We start from the raw sequence: 25,270 nt of genomic DNA, 5'->3' as shown, positions 1-25,270 counted from the left end.
AGTTGTTTGACAGTCTTGATACAAACGGGAAGAGGGATATCTTATATGCATGGATATTCCACGGGGTTGTGTCGTGACACGCGTGCACGGTCCATTCATCTCGCTCACGACGTCCGCGTGTACGTATGATTTACAAAGAATAGAAAAAAATAATAAATACTAAGATGGGGAGCGAGAAGGAAAAAGAAAGGAAATAGAGGTACGCGATCTCGAGTACGCCATGGGGGTACGATAGGCAGGTGTCACGCCACCGCGACCCCCCAGCGCGACGATTACGACGATTACCGGAGAGCCGGGAGGGTGGAGTCGCCTTTCCGTTGGCACCGCATCACGAAGCACTAACCAGGTTATTTATGCCACCTCGTAAAACTTGTGGCGTGTCTGAACACACTAGTCGCCGCCACCCCGTCTCGTCCTTCCCTCGTCGCACGGGGACCAATCTCGAATGACAGAATGGGGGTGGTGCAGTCGTGCCTTCCAGGATCGCGACTGCCTGACGATGCGGACTTGGCTCGATTCGGGCTCGAAGGTTACGAGATAGGCGACAGTAAATACGAATAGACCGACGTGCGGGATTTAATGTGAAATATCGCATGCCGACCGATACGGCGGCGATATATATTCATATATCTATAACGTTAATATGCGCAATCGTATATACGGTGGCCGCGAGAAGGGACTGCGAGTCTGGCATTTTCATGAGTTATGGGCGTCGCGCGCTATTTTTATTACGTGTCGGCATATCGTCCGCTGGACGATAACCGGAATACTTTTCCGGTACGAAATATCGGCGCGCGAGAAGGAAGTTTGCGTTGAAACACGAGCGTAAATGACTTTTTTAGAATTTGCCTATGTTAATTTTTTTAAATTCTTTCCAGTGAAATCTCGCTCTAAATAGTAAAAATTCAACCAGTCTTGAAAAAGAGTGGTTCAATTTTCAATTTTTAAGAGTGAGATTTTACTCTTCAGAATAAAACTCTAAAAATTTTAAGTCCACTTTAACGACCTATAATTTACGACCAAATTCGGAACAGAATTCTATTTATAATTTTGCGTGTCGTGTAACATAAAAAATATTCAAAGTCAAATTCGCGTATGTACAAAATATATATCAGGATACACATTTATATTTAGGATATGCGATACACAAAATTATAAGTAGAATTTTATCTTGAATTTAGTCGCGAATTATAGATCGTCTGAAGCGCGCTTTAGAGAGAAGAATTATAGGTATCTACGAAGCGATGCAATGTACGTATATAAGATTCCTGTCTGCCGAATGATCGAATTATTTGAGGGATCTTCTTTTTCAGTTACGATATTCAATGGAACTGGATTATGATGTGGTGGGCGTACCAGGTGGACCATCTTCGGGGATGATGGCATTGCTACCACCGAGGGTAAACGTGTCTGCTCAAGGCGAGGTACCGGTCTCTCTGCAAGTTTTCAGGATCAGATTACCGTGCTCAGGTGTCGTTAGCGCCGAAATTCCTTTAGCGCTTAGATTGAATGTCACGGCGCCGCCCGGCACCAGATATAACGACACTGTCTTGGTCTTCAAGAGGAACAAGATCTGCTTGAAAGGTACGTGCAGGTGCATCCAACTATCGGCGGTACCATTCCGCGCGTGACGGTTATGCGTGCTTGCAAACAATCGCTATGATAATTTTAAAAAATGTCCACAAGACTAATCGCACTTTATTATTCTCATACATGAGAAAAAGCGGGACCCTTATTTCATTATTCTTACACATGGAATTTTTTAGTACGATCTGAAATCCCGCGATTCTCATGGCAGCCGCGCATTAACCGACTGCTAAACCTGGATCCTCTAGATATGATTTTTTTTTCTGTTGAAGGAACGCGTTTTCTTCCGGTTATTTTATTCAGAATCCATGAAAAAATCATAACGACGCGCGCTGTTTGTCTCACTTAAAATATGAAAATGTTAAAGTGTGAATTATTTAACTCTTCCGCTCAGTGGCGTTTTACTGGCGTAATTAACATTGTAACTCTTCTCTCTTCAATTCTGAATAATGTTTATGCGATTCTTTTTTTCCCCTCCTCTTTCTCTCCCTCTCGCTCCTTCAGATTTATATTTATTTAATAACCGTAACCCCATCCCCATTAATTAATCAATAAATTTTGTTGTAATACAACATCCAAAATTGTATAAATTAAATATATTTTTTAATAATTCATGAAATACGTTAATTAATGGTTACAATATCACGTTGGCCTGGGGATTTCTGTGCCTTGTTATTTTCAATAGCGATATTAATCTATATAGTGTATTATATGAAGATTCATTTCAAAGGGTAATACTATTTAAGCTTTGTAATCTATATAACATATGTTACTCGCTTGTGAATGTCCTGCAATGCAAACGGTTCGCGATGAAACGCGCTTTTGTTTATCTATACTTTAACGCCATTGCAGTGTTGATAATTATTTCGTTTACGTAATCTCGGATTTAATTAGCACGTTCGCGAACCCGGTTGAATATCTTCGTTACGACGAGACAGTTTCGACGCGGTCGCGATTAAAACAGAAACGCGCATTCATTTCGCGTCACGCGCAAACTCAATTTATCCACGCGATTTATAAACTCTGCTCTGAACTGATAACTTTGACGTCGTGATATTAAACGTTTATAACGCGAATGAAAAGAATAACAATAACAGTTTTCAAAATGCAAAATAAAGCAGCTGCGAGCTAATCACGTTGATATGTCGATGTATTATTGAGAAGCAGCTCATATTCTGTTGCAGTTGATATGATGTGAAATATGCGATGTTTTTATTATAATAATATAATGGAGTACAATTGGTGATTACAATTTCAAAGTAGTAATTTATTTTATAGCAAACGGCAATTAACTCGAAATATACGTCGATTTTTGGGTCTTTCCTAAATAAATGTCATCGTATTATAAATGCAATTGCAAATTACGGTCGTTTAAGTAATTATGTTTAAATAATGAAATTATATATACTGTGTATACGTTCAGTTTACGTTATGCGGGAGAAATGGAAATAACGGACCCGGGCGAGAGTACAAACGTAATTTCCGCACCACTTCCGACAAGGGTGCTCGTAAGCTTGTACTCTCATGGTACTTCACAGGCAGCTCTCTCTCTCTCGTCTCCACAAACCTCATGCGACCTCGAAAATGTATGTTTCCTGAAAAAACAAACCATGCAGCAGCGATGAATGCAATCTGGAAAATAAGCTTGATTTTCGTTCCTCTCGCGCCATAATAGTTTGTCAATACTCCATACAGATTTTGTGTAACTAAAGCGAATTTTTCATGCAGCTTTCGATAAAAGTTCCGCGCGAAATGAATTAGAACAATGGCGCAAAGTAGGTAGTACTATTTCTTTTTACTTTTATTTTCTTTTTTAAAATAAGAAGAAAATTGATTTCTAATATTGATTTCCGATTAAAACGTGATTTTATTGGATAAAAGAGATACGAAAGAAATACATTTTAAAATTGAAAATAATTTTTTGCATTTTATTTTTTAAACTGTAAAGAGTGTTGAATAGACACGGAACCAAAAATCAAGTAGAGATTTTTTAATTAATTACTTTTATTATTATTACGTTACTGTGTTCATTGTACTTTACATACAATTATCTTAAAACTTGGCGAACATTCAAGCAACTACACACCGTAGTGTAATTGAATATTGCTCGTGTCGGAAAATACATGCATTTACGCGATACACAGGAAACGACCCGACGCCAGAGAATAGCAACAATAAAGAGAAAGAGACGAAAAGAAGAAAAAGAAGTAGAAAAGAAAGAGCAAAGAAGAGAGAGAAAGCAGCGCAGATCCGGATCCGGTTACCGAAGCAGGCGACGGTACAACAAAAAGCAATCCGCCGAGTAAAATTGAATCTCGCCGGGGGTCGGTGTATTTAATGAAAGAGAAGAGAAGGCAGAGGATCCCACCCTCGTCGAAGATCAAGAGGGTCGGCCGCGTAGAAAAACGAAGTAGATGGACAGAGGTGCGCAGAAAGGCAGGAAGAAGGACGAAAATAAGTAAGCGCCTCCGCGGTGAGGACCTTAGTCGCGTCCCGAAGAGCAGATTTCCTGCTTTGTCGAATTTGCTTCTTCCTCGTTCGCTCCCGCATCGCCGAAGTACTAGCCGGGCTCTGACGAGTCCTTCGGCGATCGTTTCGAGCTCGAGAGGTCCTGCTGCAATCTGAAAGCGTCTCGAGATCACTCGAAAATAATCGAATTCTCTATATGGAGACTCTATACTCGATCTTTGTGTAGAATTCCATATATTGGAGAATCCGTTGTCAAATCGAAAATAAAAGAATCAGTAATCCACACTGATTCTCTCAATCCTTAACTTCTAGCTACTTTAATATCTACAATTTCAGTCTTCGACGATTTCAACGGACTGAAAGCGTATTTAAGTGGTTTTTTTTTTCCATGTATTGGAACGACGATGTATGTCGTTTTCAATACGTGACATTTTCTATTTTTCAGATTTTTATATTGTTTTCAAATATTCAAATTATTTTATATCTCAAATATGTTCGGAAAATGTTGACGTTTTGAATTATCGAGTATTTTTGCAAGTTTTGCAAGCGTGAGCGTGTACTATGTGGAAAAGTATTGAAAAAAAATATTTCGAACGAAAGTGACGCTAGTAAAAAATTTTATCTGACGTAATCCTGGATTTGCAATATTCAACATACGCGAGCGCAAAGTTTTCTTTATCTAAATTGTTCGCGATACTGAAGCGTTTTATTTTGCAGTATAAAATAAGCGTATATATGTACCAGAGCGCGGTGCACAAAAGACGTAATTCTGTGATTTACGTAAGCCTCTCAGCATGACCAAATTTGTTTCTAAAGTCCACAGAGCTCGCGGCGAATAAGGGAATGCGATTCGTAGAGGGTCATCCTGTTAATCCTCCGGAGACTTAATTCTGGGCCTCCGTAAATCTCGGTTAAGGTCTGTTTGATGGTAGCAGATAGCATAGCTCGCCCGGATTTAATTGAGATACGCAGTCGCTCTTAACACGCCTTCCTGACTCCGTAGCCGCTCTTAAGTCCCATCCCGAAGTTTCGGAGGCGCGTCTCGCTTGCGCAAAGTTACGTCGATAGGTACTCCACTGTTCTTCGAGTGCTGTGAGCAACATGATCGATTACTTATCCTTGTTACGATAGCTTCGAACCATCGCATAAGATGAAGATTATGTTATCTGCTACATGATTTTTAGATGATTTATGGCACGAGTGATACAAAAATCGTAATATAGTTAGAACCAAAGAAGCAATCCCAATCTCTTGAGTTAAATAACATTTTATTATTTATAACTTTTATATGTGTGTAAAAATGTAAATCAATCCACACATTTCTGTGTGGTTGAATTGCTTATTGTTAGTTTCAAAATAAACAACGTCCACGTTAATGTATGCATTTGGTAAATAATAAATTAAATTGGAGTCAAATTTAATACATTTCTTCAGTTAAATTGTTCAACTCCATTGTTTTAATTGAATTACATATTGAGTAGGAACAATGACGAATAATATTGCACGTGGAATTAATTAAAAATGATTTAAATTGGGTATAATTTGATATTATAAATTTAACAGTGTAAGCGGTAAAAAAACATAATGGGTACAGCAATCTTACGTAATAGATTATAAGTTGTAAGACAAAGTCGAGTTGTAACTACAATGCGTGTTCAGAAAAGCTAAGGAAGTATCAAGAAATATATATTGCAAAATCTGACATAGTTATATAATTCTAGAATTCTTTCGCAGAAATTGTGGAAATCTTTCAAAGATACTTGTTTGTATTTCGGACGCGTCGTAGCGTGTGAGAGGAACATTTTAGGAAGATGGAAGGACTCCGTGCAAAGGAACGATGCGAGTTTTGCCCCTGAGAAACTACAGTACAGCCGCCGAAGACTGCTACGATTTATTTAACTTTTTCTTCCTGCTGCTTCCTGCGCACGTCTCATCGCGCTCGAGCAAACTCCTTCTCGTCTTACTCGTCTTCGTAACTCGTGTTCGCGATGCTCTACTTCGGCTATCACGCAACCTGCTTGGTTTACGTTATCTTGGCAAAGGCAAGAAGCCTGTTTCCTTCCTTTATGAAACGAGGAAATGAGCGAGGGAGAAAAAAATAAGTTAAATATTATGCTTTACTGCAACCAGTAACGTATTTATTAGAAAACTGCGTTTACTATTTTTATAAAAACGTGAAAAAGCAATGCGACAGTAAGACCAATGAAATCTAAATTGAAGAAAATATGTATTGCACAATTAGTTAAACACTTAAATATCAGTCATTTCTACGATATCGTAAAGTAATCAAAAAGCGTAGGAATTTAAAACACGTAATATATAAAATATTCTCTGGCTGTATATGGACGGAATTATAATCGAAAGCTTCGATTACAACAAAGATTTTTATAATAAAAATGAAAATTTTTAAGCTGATATTTCTTGAAACATGGTATATATTAATGATAATATAATTTAATATGGCATCATTAAATTATCAATTCAATCCTCAATGGTTAATTGTTTTCTTATCTGTACAAAGAAGAATTTCACGACGACTGTGTATTATGTCACGTCTTAATTTTCGAGGTGGGATTTTCTCACGCCGCAAGCAATGAGTTTTTTTAATGCACTACGACCTACAGCTTAACATTTCAGAGAGTACATCGTAGCATTTTTTTTTTATTTCTGTAACCAACGTTACTTACTCGAATGAGATTGCTCTACAACAAAAAGCTGCGGCTTTCAAATAACAATAGAGGGAAAATGTACGAGTGTTTTGCTGTTAGATCTTAAAAACATGTACTTAGCTTTAATTATTGAAAGAATGCAATTAGAAAAAGTTCTGCGTTAACATTTCCCGAAATTTAAAGACATTTTACATTTCAGCATTTATTCAGCAAACGGAAGAGAACTAACGAATATCAAGTCAAGACTCGTATAATTGAAGTTTCCATTAAATTGAAAGAGGAAAGTAGCTATAGGTATTTGTATAAAGAGATATGACAATTCTGTGATATCTTATGTATAAGAAATAATAATTATTTACGCGCGAATTGTAAACGAGGAGAGAAATAGAATGTGATAATGGCGACCTTACTCGCTTATGGTGTACGTAAGAAAATAAGTTGGCTGAGAACGAAGAGTTGTTTTAGATTTCAGACAGGTAATGCCGATGAAGGAATGCATTTAGGGATTATACGACACTATAATCTCGGGGACGAGTTAAGAGTTGATGGAGTTTACTTAATTTTATCATGACGCTCCGAAAGGATGCGTCCCTTTCGTCGGCATATCCTAGTCGGGGCTGACGTGCTTGGTTCTTGAAAGCTTTTGAGCCCTCGCGCTAAAGTTCCTCCGTCTAGGCCACGTTATTTACCTTTATAAGAGACGACAAGGCGCCGCCCGTTCGATCCGAGTCTTTTCTTCTCGCAACGTGCACAAAAGGATAGAGAGAAAAGAAATATCAGAAAGCGAGGTACCGGCGGGAAAATGTAAACGCGTGATGCAACGAAGGAAAAGTCTCGACAAACTCGTCCTTTCAGACTTTCCCGCGAGAAACGAGAGAAACGCCAACTGAGTTTGACTAATTCGTCGAGATTTCTAATGAGACATGTATTTTAATAAAGCAGCATCACCATGAAAATTGCATCACAATGTAATTCGTGAAACATCGAGTAATGTAAAAATACTTGAAAAAAATATTCTATAAATTTTACGGTCAAAATAAATTAAAAAATTTTCGTGGTTTTAAATATAAAATAATAAAATGTTAAAAATAGGAGAGATTTCAAATATATTAAATTTAAATGCTATTTATAGTTTAAGCAATTTGTGGTAAAGAACATGCAATAATCTAACGATAAGATGGTTGATATCTATGGCACGTGACCGCCACAGTGCGTAAGAAATCGCTATGCGAGATAAAAGTAAATCGAACAAAATCGCGATGGTAGCTATACTTTCCGGAAAATTTGTGGTTTGTGGGCAACGATTCGCCATCAAAGTGAGAGCTCTGAGCACTTTCCATGGTTCGTCGATATTCCCGTTCGATAGTACTGCGATACGTATAAACAATGACTCGATCAGTGTCCAAGGGCTTTCCTCGATAGATTCGGATCTCGAGCACATGGTTTGAGTGGAAATGCTCCAATTGACAAAATGGATTGTCGATACTATAATGGCGGTCATGCGAGTTTTGCAGATCGAATATGAATATAAAAACCTAACCATTGAACGAAATGTGAAGAGGGTATACGCGAATTGCGTATCAATTATTTTTTTTTATTGAAAATAAAATAAAATTAAAAACAAATTAAATTATATATTGACATTGTTTATGTCATACATATTATTTACCCGCTCTTTGAAAAATTGAAGCTCGAGAGAGATATACATATACTTCAGCTTGACGCTCGACACGCTGGAAAATTTATTTTCGGAAAAATGAAATCAATACTGTTTTTTTATAAATTGTTTCAATTATCTTCAATTTATTTATGACGATAACTGAAATTCGTTGAACGAAGCAATATTTGGTCTATTTTATTCTTGTTAATAAGACTGCATCATAAGATACAAAATACGCATGGGAAATTTTAACTATACTTACTGTCAGATATGAAGTGGCAATCCAATCCCTTGAGTTAATTAACATATGCATTTAGTAAATAATAAACTAAATTATAGGGCAAATTTAATACATTTTCTTGAGTTAAATTGTTTAATGAAATTAACGATATGTTGGATAAGAGTACTGATAACTTATAGACATGATTAAAAATAACTCAAATTGAGTTATAAATCGACATTAAAAAATAGTGTCGATTTATATTTACAGGTGTCGAGACTCCTCCCAGCAATGATTCGGTGCGTTTGGAACCCGATCCGCTGGCGAATGGTGCCGGTGCACTTTATGTCGCTGCTACCTGTGCTTGCGCCTTAATTTTGGTCGTCGGCAGTGTTGCCAGCGCGTTATACATTCGCAACAGTAAGGCACGAGTTCAAGAATCTCAGTAAGTAAAATTTTATCAATAAAAATATTATAATATTTGATAAGATTTAAGCAGCATTTAGTAGAATACCGCACATTAAATATTGTTGCATCTTCATCTCCCGTTTTCGCATTTAAACCGCAGTCCAGATTAAAAAGATGGGGAAGTCTAAGAAATTCTAAAAGAACAAAAGATTTTTTAAATGTAAGCCAGCGGTGAATGGCTCAGCTCCGTAAATTCCTCGTCTTAATCTTTGCTTCGTTAATTAACAAAGTGCACAATATTAAAAACGCGGTGGTAAAACAAGTAATGAGATAGTAATAAATTCGTAAAAACACATTACCGGTGTGGAACGCGGTTTTTCGAGCGCGACAGAAAGAAAGCGACATAGCGGAATAACGTGGACGCCATCCGACTTCTCGTTCTGCCGCTTATTAAATTCGCGTTTCTAAAGATCGCGCTCGGTCGCACACAAAAATAAACGCTCGGGGAAAAGATTTTCATTACGTAAGACGTCACCGTAAGGCGCGTCGTAAATGCGGCTTTTCCACGTATACCGCGGCGCTCTCATTTTCGGCGAAGTCATTCGAGCGAAAAGTATCGCGGGCGCGAGTTTCGCGACGTCGCGAATTTTCTGCCGAGCATGAGAGATATACTCGACGCTGCGACCGCAAAACCAGTCGAGGGGGTGCAAAGGGAGAGCGACAGAAAGATTTCCGCACCCCCGCGGGAAATTCGCGTGGATAAGCTGGATAGGAGGAACTCGTCCGAATGAAATATCCTTTCAATAAGCCGCCGGTGATCCGTCGGTCGCTTGGCACGGCAGCCGACATTTTATTGCATAGCTATGTGCACCCCCTTTCTCGTATCCGGGATCTTCTGCGGGAGAGAATGTAAGGAGGATGTTAGAGGGGTTGAGAGGATCCGCTTTTACCTCTATTCCCATATTCGTTGTTTTCTTTTTTGCTCGTCGACCGCTCTTTACCGCTTACATGCATAAGTTGAATCTCAAGTAGACTTAATGGTACCATTTTCTCAAATTAACGTGTTCAATTTTCCTTCAGATCAAATTAATATGATTTTTTTTTTAGATTACATTGATAATTATAACATTATATATACTGTTAAATAAATGTATATAGCGTCAATTTGATATTATATAACGTCAAATTGACACTATCTAGTGTCAAGTTTAACCATTGTTTTACTATAAATAATAATATATTGAGTAGAGGACCAGTGGCGACTTCAATTGGATTAAATTTGACACTAGATTTAATAATGCAAACATTCGTAAAAAACCTTCAGTCTTTTTTTCTTTACATTTTCATTCTGTTCCCCATTTAAGGCACGAAAATATAGTCTTTCTTATTTTATGCTTATAATGAATTTTCATTACGATAAGATAGAATAACTTTTACGCGTGTTTCTAATTTTTTCCGTGTTTAAATATTTTAAATCCTTTTTCATCCTTTAATAGGATTGCCCCTCGTTTTCCCGTCTACTGATTGTCTTTGCCCGAATATATTGAGCCCTCTGAAAATCCTCATCATGAATTTTTCTCGTTAAACGAGCGGATCGCCATTCTAGCGCCATTCCCCTCATTAACGATGAATATTATGCGAAAACTTCTATCCGCCTGCCTTTAAAGTTCGATCGTTACTTTCACTGTAATTATTTTATACTTTAGCACATCGAGTGTTCCATTCTAGTGCCTCTATTTCGAGGTGCATAACCGAGGAACTTGAATGAGATAGGAACCATGCTGCCAGGGAGTTAGGATAGAAACAAAGCTACTCTTGCTTCACTTTACTGCCATTTCCTTCCCTTCCCCTATTGTTTGTCTCAAAGAGGGAGAATTGTCTTTTACCCGGATATTTATTAGCTCTTTTGATGTTCTCCGTTGCGAATTTTTCTCGTTAAACGGTAAGGAGAGGGATTTGTTCTTTCTACGAACTTTGCTAGTATATTGTTATACATTTATTTCGTATTTATATGAAATACTTATTGCACATCCTTTCTCTTCCATGATAATTAATAACATCATTATTTAAAAAATTTAATTATCATCGTAGAAAACTTTTCGATATACAGGTAAAGTAATAGAAAATAATGTTTTATTGTACATAAATACTCGATAAAATATAATTACTTTTAAAGGACAAAAGAATCTAACTCTCATTGTTCTAATCGATCTCTGTATATTGGACTACGCGAAAACGTAATGCATAGAGAAATATATTACGTTGACTCCGGCTTTATTTTTCGCGAGATTGAAATATTACACGGCGATCTGTCGCAGAATTGAAATCAATATCCCACCATGGCACTGATCGTAGCATACGAAAAAGAAAGCAACAGATGTTCGGTCGAACAAACAACACGCAATTGGTCGGTGCGTGATGCGAATGCGATCGAACGCGATCATCTGTAACAATGTGATCTCGCATCGGAAGACATCAAATATTTATCGCATGGCAAAGTGGCCTTTATAAGGAATTCACGGGAGGGACGCACCCTTATTTTATATCATCTTTCGCTCTTCTTTCCTCCCATAGGCCAATTGTCTCTCCCAGAGTCCCGGGATATATTAGCTCTTTTGAGGCTCCCCACCCTGATAACACGCAAAGAAACGACGAATCTTTGCTTTCCTTGATTCTCTCTCTCTCTCTCTCTCTCTCTCTCTCTCTCTCTCTCTCTCCCTCTCCCTCTCTTCCTCCTAGCTCTCCTTACGTCTCTACAATGTTTCACGTACACCCTCGCCGGCGGATAAAACTGCAGATTTTACATCCGTACGCTCGAACGAACACGGCCACCCTCGTTTCTCGTAAGCCCTCCTTACTACATCGAACTGCACGATGTACGAAAGGCGCCTTCGAGATTCGGCAAGCAGCGAAAAGTTTTCTCAGGAGTTACGCCACTCGCGAAACTCACGTCGAGACTTTGCTGCAGTCTTCCAACTTTTCGATTCCCTCCGATGAGATGTTTATTTTTTGTACCTCGGTATTGACTCGATTAGCTTTTCCGTAATAAATATCAGATTCAGAATATACATACGTCTACATACGTATAACATAAAGATATCCAAAAGATATTCGTCTACACCGTTATCTTTTATAGCTTATATTAAAAGTTAGCTCTCCTTCGAACTAACATAATATTGCGGCGTACACGTCATCGGTTTCGCTATAAATTTTCAATCTATGAAAATTTCAACGCAAATACTTGCTCGCGAGTTACAAAAGTGATATTACTTTACGAACGACACTTTATAACGTTTCTGTTCCTGGCGAGGCTAGAGCTCGCTTTCACAGGCACAGACGGATTCGTCGGAAGTCGATCTGGCCGCGAAACGTTTCCGTAAGGGTCGCGTAAAAATAAATGGGCACGAACGAGCGAACGGGGGATATTTGAAATCGATGGCTGTACGCGTTTTTCTGTCGTTCGTCTTTTTAGCGAATACGTTCGCCGGCAGATTTACATGCACAAAATGGCCAATAAATCTCTAAAAATATCCTCTTCTATTTCTCGCTGGTATTTTTCAGTCGTCATTCCGTCTTTTCCTTTTTTTCTTTTTCTTTTCTTCTATGTTTCTGGAAACACACACATATGGTCCTTATTCTAATAAAACCGTCTGCATCAAAAATTCTTTTTTATTACTAATAGTATAATACATATTTTAGTTTACTATATAGTTTATCTATTTTATTTTTTATACCTTACTTTATTTCATTTTATTTTAAATAATTTAAACGACATTTTTATTTTTTGTAGAAATATTAAAGCTATTGTATTAATATCTAAATAATCAACCCTGCATTATAGAAGAAAAGACAAGTCAAAATGAGTACAATTGAAAAATTAAATCAATATCATAAAATATAATATGAATTTAAAAGTCAATCAATTAATCAAAAGTACAAGAACAGTTCTTTAAGATAAAATGGAATTGATGTACGTTTTCTCGCAGATCAGTTACGATACGTAAGAGAGAAGACGGTACGAAAGAGAGAAAGACAGAGAAAGAGAGGATCATTTAGAGCTTTTCGAGAGCTCATCCGGGTCGAGATGTAAATCCTCCTAGCTAAAGATAGAGAGTGAGTACTCGAAGAACTTCTTGTCGAAGATAATTCCTCGTTGACGGTTATGTAAAGGGCGCAGAATGGAGTACTTTGAAATATGATAATGCACCGTTCTTCCCACTTATGCCCTTCTATCTTTTGATGAGAGAAATGTATACGTCGGACTTTATAAAGTGACCGTCTATCTTATAAACGATGTTGTAATTTGAATTGCGTTTATCTCGACATATTGCTGCCTGAGTAGCCTCCCGGGGGAAAAGCTTGCTAAAAGAGCCTATTACGCGATGATCCCCAGGCGAAATTAAAGCAGTTAAATTAGCGGTTACGGTGTAGATTTTGTGATCCTGTAGCAATGAAACCTTATACACGTTTCTAAAGTATCGAATGTGCTATATTCAACAATACAATTATATTTGAATCATACGTGGCATTTTTTTTAAATGGGATAATTCTTACAATTGTAACTGGACTCTATAAAATCACATGATTATTGTCGAATGGTTGAGTATAACGTAAAAGGAGATAATATTATGAATCTGAAAAAGTTTAATTTTCCACTTGAAAATACACTACGAAGATCATTGACTAAAATAATCCTCTCGGCGACGCGACGACCAAAATCGAGAGCGAATTCCCTGGATTTGTAGACTTTGCGCAGCGTTAAAATTTGTTTCAGCAAAATCGTCTCATTGTGGCGGTGGAATCCGGAGCTCCCGCAATTATTCCAACTCCCGCTTTTACGGGGCAACGCGTCTCGCGCCATTGTAACGATAATTAACCCGGGTGTAACAATCGTGCTGCTACAGAGATCCTTTCGTCCTTTCAGGAAAACTCTGCCCTGCTGCAGTTACTCCGCGGCCGACACCGGTGGCCTGGCCAGGAGTTCCGTTTTAGTTAGAGTCGACCCACGACCCGGAAGTGCGAATTCCGGAAGTTACGCTACTATCGCCGACCTCGAGCCGCTGTATGCGAGGCCATGCGGTTCCAGAGCTAGTTACTACGCGGCGAGCCACGTGACGCATCTCAGCCAGGTATGCGATGATACGACTTGACAGATAAACAATACTTGTTTCCCATTTACACCGATTCTCAGATAATTCTCACTTGTGACGTCGTAACTCAGTTGAACGCGCGTTCCTTTTGCATTCTGACAAGTGAGATTCAACTGACAATGAGTGTTTACCTATAATCTGCACAAGATCGAGACTGTGTGCTTTAATAAGTCTCGTAAATTTACTTCAGAATGAGGTTATGAACCTGTGTTGACATGGGATAACTTTTTACCAAAAAGTAAGCAAGTAATGACGTCATTAATCTGAGTATAAAATATTCAGTTCAGACTCAGTTTCACTTGTGTGTAAATGGAAAGCAACTAATATTATCTGTGTGAAGCTATAAAAACGTATACGAAGTGTCAAAACTGTTATTTTATATTCATATAAAATTATCGTCGTTATCTTTTAGCATTATGTCATCATCATATATATTATATTGTATAAACGAGACCTAGATTTTTAGTTTCAAAGCATTTTTTAATTAATCTGAATCCAATTTCTTTTAAATCAATATGATCAGAATATCGATATTCTTTGAATACATTAAAATTCAAATGAGTTTTAGTTTGCCAGAGATTAATTGAAGATTAACTAAAGATTCAATTCTTAAGATAACAAATAATAAATCACAAGGGTGTAACTTGCGGATAATTATTCAAAAATTTATGGTTTATCACACACTATCGTATATTATATTCCTCTCGCTCTCTTTTCGACAAAATATTAAAATTTTACGATATTATTTGTTGCTCCTTTTCGCGCATATACTCACGCTTCAGGATTTTTTTAATTGCAAGGAAACAGCCCGTGAAACAGACTCGACGACGGACGCGTAACTCGTATTGCGCATCAGGAAATCCGATTTTCTCCAGGTCGTTCCTTCCACTTCACTATCGCGAACTCCGCGTCTGCCATCGACTACCGGAAGCGGAAGCAGCGCGAGACTCCTCCTCCTCCTGTCTCATCCCGCATCTCGTCCTGTACCGTCTCGTCTCGTCCCGTATACACAACGAGTGCCGCGCCTCGCAACTTTATCGAGTTTGCGGCCGAGCGAGCCGCTTTCCACGGACAACTTTGGCGCCCAACCCTTTCCAACCCTTCGGCTCTTTATTCAGCGATTCTAAACCCACCGACTTACAACTCTCATCCCTCGTTTCTGAGACATAAGGGAAAAGGTCTACGCGTGTAGCGCCTTTTTCGCTTCTCCTTCTATCTTCTGGAGCATGCTAGTCGATTTCTTTCGGTTTCAAGCGAACGAAATCTCTTTCTCTCCTTGCTTGCTTCTATCGTTGCTTTGACACAACTACTGATCGCGTCTTTGATCCCTTTCATATCTTTGAGTTCGCATTTGGGAAAACGAAATGTTTGGCGCATCAAGCGCTTCGTTGGTTCCGTTTCTTCAAGAAATGCCATATAATTCTTTTCGATAAAATTAGAGTTTTCAAAGATGGCTAAAGGCTTCTGGCTTGTTATTTCGCGTTTGATTTCAATATTAAATTAATTTCTCTTTTTCTGTTATACGCAATATTACGATATACACGTCTATAATGATACATGCTTCAATTGATTAGCAGAATGTGTATTAAATAGAAACCAAAACAGGGGAATAAAAAATGCACTTTACAAAAATATTATTGTACATTTATATATTTTATATTTTTCATATACTTAAGATACTGTGATAAAAATTTCATTCATTCCGGAATTTATTATTTTTGTAAGACATGATTTTTATAGTCTGTATAAAATAATGTTTTCTGTTCTGCAGTCAAAAACGTACCTAGACGAATGGCTCATCGAAAAAAACGAGCTGATAATTTATAGGACTATCTTTATGGGTAGATAAAGCAATTCACAGATAATCTTCGCGCATAACGCGGCGTTTATACACACTGCGGCATTTACGAGCAAAACGCAAGTGGTAAAGGTCGATTTCAATAACCGGCTACACACGCAATCGCCACGTGTCACAGTCCGCCGCTTCGTTTTAACTACCGTTTTGACTACGTGCTATTATCCGCCGCTATTATCCGTCGTCCTCCGAAGAATATCTTCCCGTAAAGTGCGCAGTCAAAGACTGGAGGGAGGGTCGCGCGAAAATGTCGAATAAATATGAGATCGCGTTGCCTATTCTCCTTCGGAACAAGTGTTTTGCATTAATTTCCCCGTGAAAAGAAATGCCGGTTCTGGATACCACCTGTACTTTGTCGGGTGTGAAAGACAGAGAGAGGGAAAATGCATCTGCAGGTAGAGGTTACACACACACACCCACCCACACACATGGGGGTTACAGCAGCCTCCGACGTTAACGTCGACACTCGCCCTCCTCAGACGTGGTGCGTACCGAGAGGAGGACGCGAGAGGGTGAGGTTCGATAGCGAGGGAAACAGCGGGGAGAGAGAAGGAGAAGGAGAGAGAGAGGGAGGGGGAGAGGGGGGAGGGGAAGGAAAGAGTAGGAGAGAGAAGGAGAGAGAGAAGGAGTGGTTGGAAGTGGGTCCTGTGATTGTTTCGGCTTTGATCTTGGATCAATTTACCGGGTACACGCGCGTATGTGCCCGAACCCTCCGACGCGACGCTCCGTCTCGAACGCAACCGACCCCATGAACGTGCACACAGAGGCGACCTCAGGGTGCGCGTACCGCCTAGAGTTTACGCTCACGTACGTACGTTGAGCACGTACGCACGTACACCGACCGATTGATGTAGCCATGAACCTTCGTGAAAACCTTACCCTCTTCGCGTCCCCAGCCATCCCGAGGGCGTCTCACGGACCAACCGACCGACTGACGTAATCCAGCGACAGCGTCTTACCCCACCCTGTAAAACGATACGCTTGAGATCCCATTGCTGGGGAAGCCATTACCTGACGCTGTCTATCAGAGGAAACGATCTTCAGCACGAAGACAAACACATGTCCTCTTTTCTCCTAGCTCTACCACCGTGGATTTCCACGCGAGAGAGTCGGGCGCAACGAAATGGCGGAATGGCCTGACGATCCGGCATTTTCCACATGGCCTACGCGGGGATACCAATACTCGGGGCTTTTTTTTTTCCTCGTAAAAGTTGCAAGCACTTCCGTTCCGATGATCGCGATTGAGATAACCGACTCGTGTGTTTTATGTGATCCTCCTATTATGTATTCGCGTAATAGTAGTTATAATATTTATTTAATAACTTTCTTCATCCTTTTTAATTCTTAGAACTAGAAAAGAATGAAGAGATAATTAAACCAAGATTAAAATTAATTACATTGATAGAAATGGATTTAAGATCCACGAGAAATTAATCTCAAGGCCTTTTAATTAAATTAAATTTTATAAATTAATCTTAAGATTTTTCATTTACTAGTTAATTCGTGATTAGATTTAATCTAATAATAATGTAAAAATTGTATTTTTCTATCTATGATTAATTATTAAACTGATGGTTTTGTAGTGAATAACTTTCAAAGTTACCAATATAAAACCATTAGTTCAGTGATTAATCGTAACTATAAAATTACAATTTATACATTATTAAGAGTCTAAACCATAAATTAACCAGATAATAAAAAACCGGGCCTAAGAAGTCTAACTCTCTACATGTAATTTGACTACTGCATTATTTTTCTACGAAGGAAGTTTTGCTTGATTATCGAATTACATAGATCTATTTGCGTTGCTTGCACTTTTTGCACTCAGTTTCTTCATTTTTTCTTTCTTCAACGTCCGAATATATATTTATTTCATTTTAAGTGCAAAAATTTATGGGGACTTTATACAACGCAATCAAACCTACTGTTTTTAAAATGCTATAAAAAAAGATAAATAAATAAAAAAAAAAAATTTCTAAGAGAGCACTAATGTCTAAAAGAGTATTATATTCAAAATTCTGTTTTCCTATTATCGCGTCCAACAGCTAAGTTGGTGTTGAACGCAACAGTTACCTTACGATCGTCTAACAGTTTATCTTGTAAATAAATTGAGGCGACGCCGTATATCATGACGATAATAATTTTTAGCGGATTGAAGACATATAATCATTGAAGATAATAATAGAATTACAAAAGTTCGCGTCGGCAATTGGCGCCGTTGAGTTATCAATTACTTCATATATCGTGTTATATTAGTTAACGATCGCGTTGTACTAGTTACGCGAGGTTACGTAAAAGCTGATTCTTCGATTTAATTAATTCTCACGTCCGCGGAGTTCCGTCGTGCCGAAGCGCCGCTTTAATCGAGGGAGACGGAAAACCGTATTATTAAATCGGCGGGGTCGAATTAAAAGTGCTGTGGGCATGTCGAGCGTGGTAGTCTGAAAACGAAGCTTTTAGAGCGCCTTCAGCGGGTCGAACGAACGAACGAACGAACGAACGAACGAATGAGTGAACGAACGAACGTGATGTTTGACGAAAGCCTTTCAGTAAATAAATCAAATTGCTGCTCTGCGCTGGATGAGCTAAAAACGCTCTGCCCGTGGCGCTATATGGTCGATACTATGATTCTGATTCCGTAATGTAAATAGCGAAGTAATATCCATTACTAGATGCACGAAAAATTTCGGATAGTTGCCTGATCAAACGGCAAAACGTATCTTCTATTATTTTTCTGCTTTGATAAATAATATAAGATAAATAAGTAATATGCAATAAATTATTCGATTTCAAATCGAAGTTGTGATTTTTCTTTAATTTAAAACGCTGACATGAATTGTTAACTTAATAGTAATAATAACAACTTTATTGGATGCAAATAATAAAAAGACAGTAAATATGGTATAAACAAAGATATTAATTACAGACAAAAAAGAGAGGCTGCAACTAAATGGTGATTTAATTCCTATATTCAACAACTTGATCAATAAATAAATTAATGTGAACACAATAAATAAAAGGTATTATAAAACGTTCGCAATATAAATATAAATTGTATATAATAGTTAGAAAACATATGAAGAGTTGGAAAAAAGGTAATAATACAATAATCGGTTTATTTTACTTGTTTATTGATGTACTTCTCGGAATTACCAATATTAATTAATAGCGACCAATTTTTTACTGAACGCATTGGTCGTTTAATCATGCAGCATAATATTTGATTAAAAATTATTTCAAGTTTGAGATATATTAATAACGTAAGAGAATTACTAAGAAGAATATATATATAAAAACTTGAATTTCTTAATTCTAATCTAATTTATATTTATAGCTTCGTTACGCAACACAACGAATTCCATTCGCACCTTTAACACGCCGAGCGGTCCCCGCCCAGCAATTTCCACCTCGCTCATCACATTTTCATCGGAAAACGAAAAAAAAGCACACGCGAGCGCATACATAGGCACCCAAACCGCAGGGGAAAAAAGAAGAAAATATAACCGCGAGGGAAAGCGAAATCGACGAATCGCGATTCGTCCACGTTCAGGCTTTCCCGATGTCCGTGCGAAAACAACGTTCGCCAGACGCGCCGACACAATTCGCCTCTGCAATAATCACAGACCCCGATAAGCCGCGGAATTAGCCGCGGTGTTTGCATTTTCACCGAGCATCCCGCGCTATCCGGGAATTTCGTAAATAATTTCCGAGACCACTCCGGGCCAATCCCCGGAATCAACCCCGGAACGGCGTTACCGACCATTCGAATTGCCGCCGCCGTCGCGCACCCCCTTTCTCGGATCCAATATATCGCCCGGTAATTTCGCGGCGCGGTCGCATCGACGTGTTTCGAACTGGTTTTACGTCGTCTCCTTTCCTTTTTTTTTCTCTTTATTTTTCCCCGCCATGTCTCCATCCTGTTTCTCCACCCGCCGCTCGTTTCCGTCTATACGTGGGCGTGCGCGTGTGCGTACGTCCAAATGGAACGGGCGGGGGCCGAAGGCAAAACTCCGGAAAATTGAAATTAATGAATAGTCACCCCTCCCGTGCGCGCGTTCGCGTAGCTTTCTCGCGTTTTACGTCGACTCCGATGGAAATCCGCCTGGCGAACAAAGAGGACCGCAGGGCGATGCCATAACGACCCTCGGGGGGAGGATTCTTCCCTGCGCGTCCCCGGAGGACCTGCGCGAAGTCTCGTCGGCGTCACCTTACACACGACAAATGCCTTTTTAATGAATCCCCGACTGATGAGGTTTTTTTTTCGGAAGTTATGAATTATGCAGGCGCGTCCATGCGCAATTGAGATTTTAAACGACAGCAGGGTTCGGGTTGTTAACTACTAATATATAAGTAATCACGTAGTTTACTCATTTCTCATCGAGAGATAACAATTGCATTTTTTATCCTTTGTCTTTTGGGATTTTGGTTTGGAAAAAAAAATTATTCTTCTTCATATTAACAAATCACATAAGCAAAAAAGGACCAAACATGGTCGAGAAGCTAAATATTGCTGCCTGATAATATTTTTATGTAAATTTAAATATATCTTTCAGTTATATGAACTGTTATATAAAAATATTATCACCCAGTGATTAAATTAGAAGAACATCCACCCTGGATGGTCAGAAAGTTCGAATCCTGGCTGAGGTAACATTTTTTGAGATGGTTCCTTTTGCCTGTAAATCGAAAATATGACTTCGTTTCTGAAATTTTTACTTGTGCGCAAAAGTACATGTATATAGGCAATCGAGTGTTGTAGGCAATAATTTTTATGCGCAAACGAAATGTCAGCAAAAGTGATGTAGGCAAACGGGATCCTCCCATATTTTTTGCAATAAGCTCATTATAGTATAAGCTCATTTTAAGATGCTATATAATATAATATCATTATTGGCAAATCAATGATCAATTTAATTTATAATTGCGTTGTAAATCCAACAATAATTGGCCCATAGTTCATATAATTGAAAGATGTATTTAAAATTTACATATAAAAATATACTATTAGGCAGTAATACTTAATTTCAATCGTATTTGACACTTTTTTACTTATTTGATTTATTCATATAGTGATCTTGTTTAACTTCTTGTTTATGCTTCTTCTTATTGTTATTATTACCAAGAGAGTTCAAATTTTTATTTAATAAATTCATCAGTAAAAGAGGGAAAAATTTTTTGAAAGTTTCGCTACCGCTCGGAGATCGTTCTATTTTTGTTTTCTTATGTATTTTTCTTCGTAGAAACTGAAAATAATCATTATTATAATAACGCCAGACTTAAGAAAAATTGAAATATCGAAATAAAATGAATAAAATTTTAGTATCGTTATAAAATCACTGTCAGTTATATTTAAATAATTTATTTATTAAATTAATTCCAAATTGGATCAAATGCGAATAATATCGCGCCACAAAACGTTAATTAGATTATATTTTTCATTATAACATTTCATCTTGCACTCCAAGCATTGTGCATCGCTTGGAGTGAGGGAAACGGTACCGAGATGACAAATGTCATAATTAAAAATATAATCTAATTAACGTTTTGTGGTGCAATATTATTCGCATTTGATCCAATTTGAAATTAATTTCATAAATAAATTATTGAAATATAACTGACAGTAATTTTATGATATAACGATGCGATTAAGGATTTTATTCATTTTATTTCGATGTACCAATTTTTCCTTAAGAGTCTGGCGTTATTATAATGATTATTTTCGGTTGCTACGAAGAAAAATACATAAGAAAACATAAAAATAAAACAATCCCCGACCGATAGCGAAACCCTTGAAAATTTCTACCCTCCTTTTTTTATTATACATATGTATGTGTATAATATCCTCTTTAACACATTTTTTTATTTTTATCGAATTGATCGATGGCATTTTTTTAAAGGGTATGTATTATGGATTTTTAGTCGACCGATCCGTGTGAGAAGGCCAGAGCACTCGCAGTATCGAGATCGGCGTTATACTGCCGTACTCTCGTGCAGGAAGGAACTTTCGGTCGCGTATACAAAGGAACTTTGGAGTTAGCTGGACGAGAGCAAGAAGTCATCATAAAAACAGTTACAGGTAAGATTTATTATTAGTTAAAAAATGTTAAATAATTATACACAATGCAAGTCGCATTTATTGTGATTATAGATTTTTAAATGCATTGTTTTTTTGTAAGTTGAAATTTTCAATTTAGTAACAAATAATTTGTTTAATAAATTTGTAAATTTACAAATTATGTGAATTATAATTGCTTTATAAATTTTTTTTTAGAAAAAGATTATAATGGTAGATCAAGAGAATATCTATTCAAGATAAGATAGAAAGTTATTATATCCACTATCGGCTATCCATGATCTTACATGATTGAATTAATATTTAGTAAATATAAAATTAAATAATTAGAAGTCGATTTTTATACGTTATTCTGTTATACGATTCATTTACAAATGTTTATGAAGTAATTTTTATTTGGATACACACTCTCACCACACACACACACACAAATCTTTAACAAAGCAAAAGAGATGTCTACTTCATTAAAAAACGATTATAAAATCACATGTTTATTTAAACAAAATGATGGTTTCAACTACAATTTTGGATTCTGATTTTATTTATAGGCAATTATTGAATGTATTACCAATTGTTAAAAATAAATAGTTTTAGGACGAGAAAAATAGTTTCCCGATAAAACAAATGTTTCTGATTAACATGTAGTCGTTTTAATTAAACTATCACTGATACTCGATAATACTGTTTGTTTTAGAGGTAGCATCTGCTTACCAAGCTTCTCTTTTGGTGGTGGAAGGCTCGCAACTGGCTGGATTAGTTCATACAAACATCGCCTCTTTGGCGGCCGCTTGTCTGGACAGTTCATGTCCTTTGCTGGCTTATACAAGCACGCCTGGTGAGCTTAACCTGAAGGTCTACCTTACGGATGGAAATCACCATCCCGTGACTAGAGACTTGGTACATGTTGGTGCGCAGGTTGCTCGAGCTGGGGCGTTTCTTCATGGGCGAGGTCTACTACACAGGTAAATTGGCCTAAAATATTATCCACGTCTCCGTAAATATAAAATCAGTAACAAATAAGTTTTATCGCATGTTATCACAAATTATTTATCTATTTTATTTGAATAAAATAGATTATTGATTGCAATCAGAGCTACCATTAAAGATAACGTTATTATTCCTCGCGGTATACAAGATTGTTTACCTACACATAGGTAAACTTTTACCGAAATGTCAACCATAATTTTCATCGTAAAATCGATAATTTCTAGGGATATTGCCGCCAGAAATTGCATAATCGAACCGGGCAGTCTTCGTGTGAGACTAGCTGACGCTGCTCTGGCTCGAGATCTCTTCCCTCAGGACTATCATTGTCTGGGTGATAACGAGAACCGACCCATACGCTGGATGGCCCTAGAGAGTCTCCAGCGTAACGAGTACAGTACGGCGACCGACGTGGTACGATCTCAATTTATATATGCAGACAAATCGAAACTGTGTTGCTTTTTTTGAAGAAATATCTTAGCAAATCTAAATAAATATATTTAAACATGTGTTTCTATAGACTAATATATAATAAGATTTTCTAATAAAAAGTTTCTAAAGAGAGTCATGGATTAAAAATTGAGATTAAAAAGTTATAGATTTAAAATGAATCGTAAGTGATGTTTCTTCGTATTTTGTTGATTTATTTAATAAACGGTTCTGTTTTTAATCTCAATAGAATTATAGATTGTTTTATATTTATTATAATTTTATATATTATAAAACTTACGCTTTAAAATATCAAAAATTACAAAAAATGCGTATTAAAACAGAGAATTGATGTCTCGAATAATTAAAGAATAAAAGTTGTGTGCCATTGTAGTACATTAAATCATTCTAAACAAAAATTAATTAGATTACATTACGCAAAAAGATAATCCTCTAATGAGGTATTTTCTTTGCTTCCAAGTGGGCCTTCGGGGTATTCCTATGGGAATTGGCGACACTGGGTCAACAGCCGTACGTAGAAGTAGATCCATTCGAGATGATGGCGTGTCTTCGAGACGGATATCGGCTCGCTCAACCGAGACCTTGTCCCGATGAGCTCTTCGCCTGTATGGAAGCCTGCTGGCTCAGTCCCCCCAGGGATCGACCAACCATGCCGCAGCTGCTCGCCTATTTGCAAGATTTCCATGATGCGCTGGGTGGATTTATTTAAATCGTCTGTCCGCGAACTGACTTGGCCTCGTTCGAAAAATGACAGCGCGTCGTCGTTGACTCAAATTTATCGATTGCACACAGCTGATTAAAATCTTTTTAGAATCGTATCGTAAGTTGCGAATGGCCGGATGGAAAAAACTACTTGCGGTTCGAAATGTCCATTTCGTAACACCGAAAGTACGTCCAATAAGTTCGCAATCAAATCGAAAGTTTGAAGGAAGAATAGAATCAAAGTCGCATGGAATTGAATGTCGCTGCCCATTTGCGACACACTGCCCTTATCAATAAGTATATCCGATGCAATTTAAATTGTTGTAACTATAATGCGTACTGATAATTATATTTACTGATAATCATATATTTACCCCAGTTGATCATGAATCAAAGTAGAATATCGTCATCTTTTAATTGGCGAAGTCGCATAAAAATCGACACGGACACATCCGTCCATAGTAGTTAAAACGCACATACATGAACTTTTAAATCTCGTATTTGAGCGAGTCACCCAGAAAGCCAAATAATATCATGCGGAAGAGCCTTATCTTTGATATTTACGAAATGCGGAAACAGGTCTTTTTTCTTTAGCTAATAAAACAAATACAAACTGCTAGTTCATAATGCAGAAGTAATGAAGAAATTAGAGAAATTAAATGTGCGATATGAAGAAGTCATCAAATATGTAGATAGTTTTTTGTACAAGACTTATTCAAATTAATGTTTATTACATGGATTCAAAAATCACACATACATAACAAACACGTAGCTAATTTCTATGGACGATATTTCACAAGGTAACTTGCTAACAATGGCGATTGTTCCTAATGTACATTCTTCCTCCTTTCAAGAAAATTTCATTTCACTTGGTTAAATTCATTTGAAAATGTATTTTATAAAGATCTTGTAATTCACAGATGCGCGTCTTTTATCTGCGCCAGCCATACAGTCTGAGCGCAAAATGCGCCTACGGCGCGGCTATTCTTTATCCTTTCGGCGCTGTTTCAACACGGGATTCAGGCGACTGAATAGAAACTCTA

General features: G+C 37.6%; 2 protein-coding genes across 2 annotated transcripts in view; one reads left to right on the top strand and one right to left on the bottom strand.

The window, feature by feature from the left end:
• Positions 1-82: 82 nt before the first annotated feature.
• Positions 83-25,270, top strand: LOC108761415 (tyrosine-protein kinase Drl). The gene is made up of 8 exons (XM_018507934.1): positions 83-119; positions 1,314-1,584; positions 8,876-9,050; positions 13,938-14,142; positions 21,938-22,094; positions 22,786-23,053; positions 23,303-23,489; positions 23,986-25,270. The coding sequence occupies exons 2-8, from the start codon at positions 1,326-1,328 to the stop codon at positions 24,232-24,234; spliced, it is 1,500 nt and encodes a 499-aa protein (XP_018363436.1). The 5' UTR covers positions 83-119; positions 1,314-1,325; the 3' UTR covers positions 24,235-25,270.
• Positions 2,910-25,270, bottom strand: part of LOC108761414 (uncharacterized) — a 69,997-nt gene continuing 47,636 nt past the window's right edge. The window contains exon 2 of the mRNA XM_018507932.1: positions 2,910-3,182. Coding sequence (XP_018363434.1) covers positions 3,007-3,182 — 176 coding nt within the window. The 3' untranslated portion in view covers positions 2,910-3,006. The remainder of the gene's footprint in view (positions 3,183-25,270) is intronic.

This window comes from Trachymyrmex cornetzi, unplaced genomic scaffold (genome assembly GCF_001594075.2).
Source record: "Trachymyrmex cornetzi isolate Tcor2-1 unplaced genomic scaffold, Tcor1.1 scaffold248, whole genome shotgun sequence".
In the NCBI taxonomy this organism is placed as follows: Eukaryota; Metazoa; Arthropoda; class Insecta; order Hymenoptera; family Formicidae; genus Trachymyrmex; species Trachymyrmex cornetzi.
The sequence above is the reverse complement of the archived record's forward strand: the minus strand, read 5'-3'. Positions and strand labels throughout refer to the sequence as shown.

Coding starts and splice junctions, on each gene's coding strand:
- LOC108761415 (XM_018507934.1), top strand. CDS start 1,326: ATGGAACTGGATTATGATGTGGTGGGCGTACCAGGTGGACCATCTTCG. Junction 9,051..13,937: donor GCACGAGTTCAAGAATCTCA/GTAAGTAAAATT, acceptor TCGTCCTTTCAG/GAAAACTCTGCCCTGCTGCA. Junction 23,490..23,985: donor ACAGTACGGCGACCGACGTG/GTACGATCTCAA, acceptor TTTGCTTCCAAG/TGGGCCTTCGGGGTATTCCT.